This window comes from Oratosquilla oratoria, chromosome 10 (assembly GCF_046742065.1).
Source record: "Oratosquilla oratoria isolate Oo_2021 chromosome 10, ASM4674206v1, whole genome shotgun sequence".
In the NCBI taxonomy this organism is placed as follows: Eukaryota; Metazoa; Arthropoda; class Malacostraca; order Stomatopoda; family Squillidae; genus Oratosquilla; species Oratosquilla oratoria.
This window is the reverse complement of record NC_134786.1, coordinates 46195082-46195788: the sequence shown is the minus strand read 5'-3', so window position 1 is coordinate 46195788 and position 707 is coordinate 46195082. Positions and strand designations below refer to the sequence as shown.

Here is a 707-nt window from a genome sequence, read left to right as displayed (position 1 = left end):
CCCGATTCCACGCCTGCCACAAAGAAGGGTCACTGGGAAGGCTGCCGCCTGACGCCAGGTGTCTGACGGTTCCAACCGCTCCCCGCCACCTGTCAGCATCCACATCCGCTTCGGGAACGTGCCCTCGAGCTTGCTTATGCTGCCGGACACAGGCGCGGAAGTCACAGTAAAAGGCACCCAGCACCTGGGCACATTGAGGACATCCAGGGCTAGCTAGCTCAGCGCCGACATACATGGCCGACGGATCCCAGATGGCCCCCGACATACGAGTTCACGATGGGTTCCAAACCCAGCTCCTCTCCTTCGCCCACTGTCAGGAGTTGGCCATAATCCCGCCCGTCTTCCCGAAGCCTGTCTTAGAGGTGACGTACGCAAACGGGTACGCCACGCTAACACTTCCGGTTGACAGCTCACCAGCCACCGCTTGCGACAACTTCCAAGGATGACCTCCCCACCCCTAGGGAAGATAGTGGGGTACCCCCCCCCCCCATGAGAATCCACCTGAAGGCCGACGCAGTGCCCTTCGTCATCTACATGCCCAAGCCGATACCGTTCGCATTCCGGGGTCAAGTGAGGGAAGAACTTGACTCAATGGTGCAGCAAGGTATCATCACGCCTGTCGGCGAGGAGCCTTCAGAATGGTGCCATCCGATAGTCCTCCTGGCCAAGAATAAGGGCGTACGCATCACGGTCGACCTGGACAAAAC

General features: G+C 59.7%; 1 protein-coding gene across 1 annotated transcript in view; it reads left to right on the top strand.

Moving 5' to 3' along the window:
• The first annotated feature begins 233 nt into the window (after positions 1 to 233).
• The window catches only part of LOC143028884 (uncharacterized), a 1320-nt gene continuing 846 nt past the window's right edge, over positions 234 to 707 (top strand). The window contains exons 1-2 of the mRNA XM_076191241.1: positions 234 to 379; positions 462 to 707. The exon at positions 462 to 707 is cut by the window's right edge and continues 255 nt beyond it. Of these exons, the coding sequence (XP_076047356.1) occupies positions 234 to 379; positions 462 to 707 (392 nt within the window). The remainder of the gene's footprint in view (positions 380 to 461) is intronic.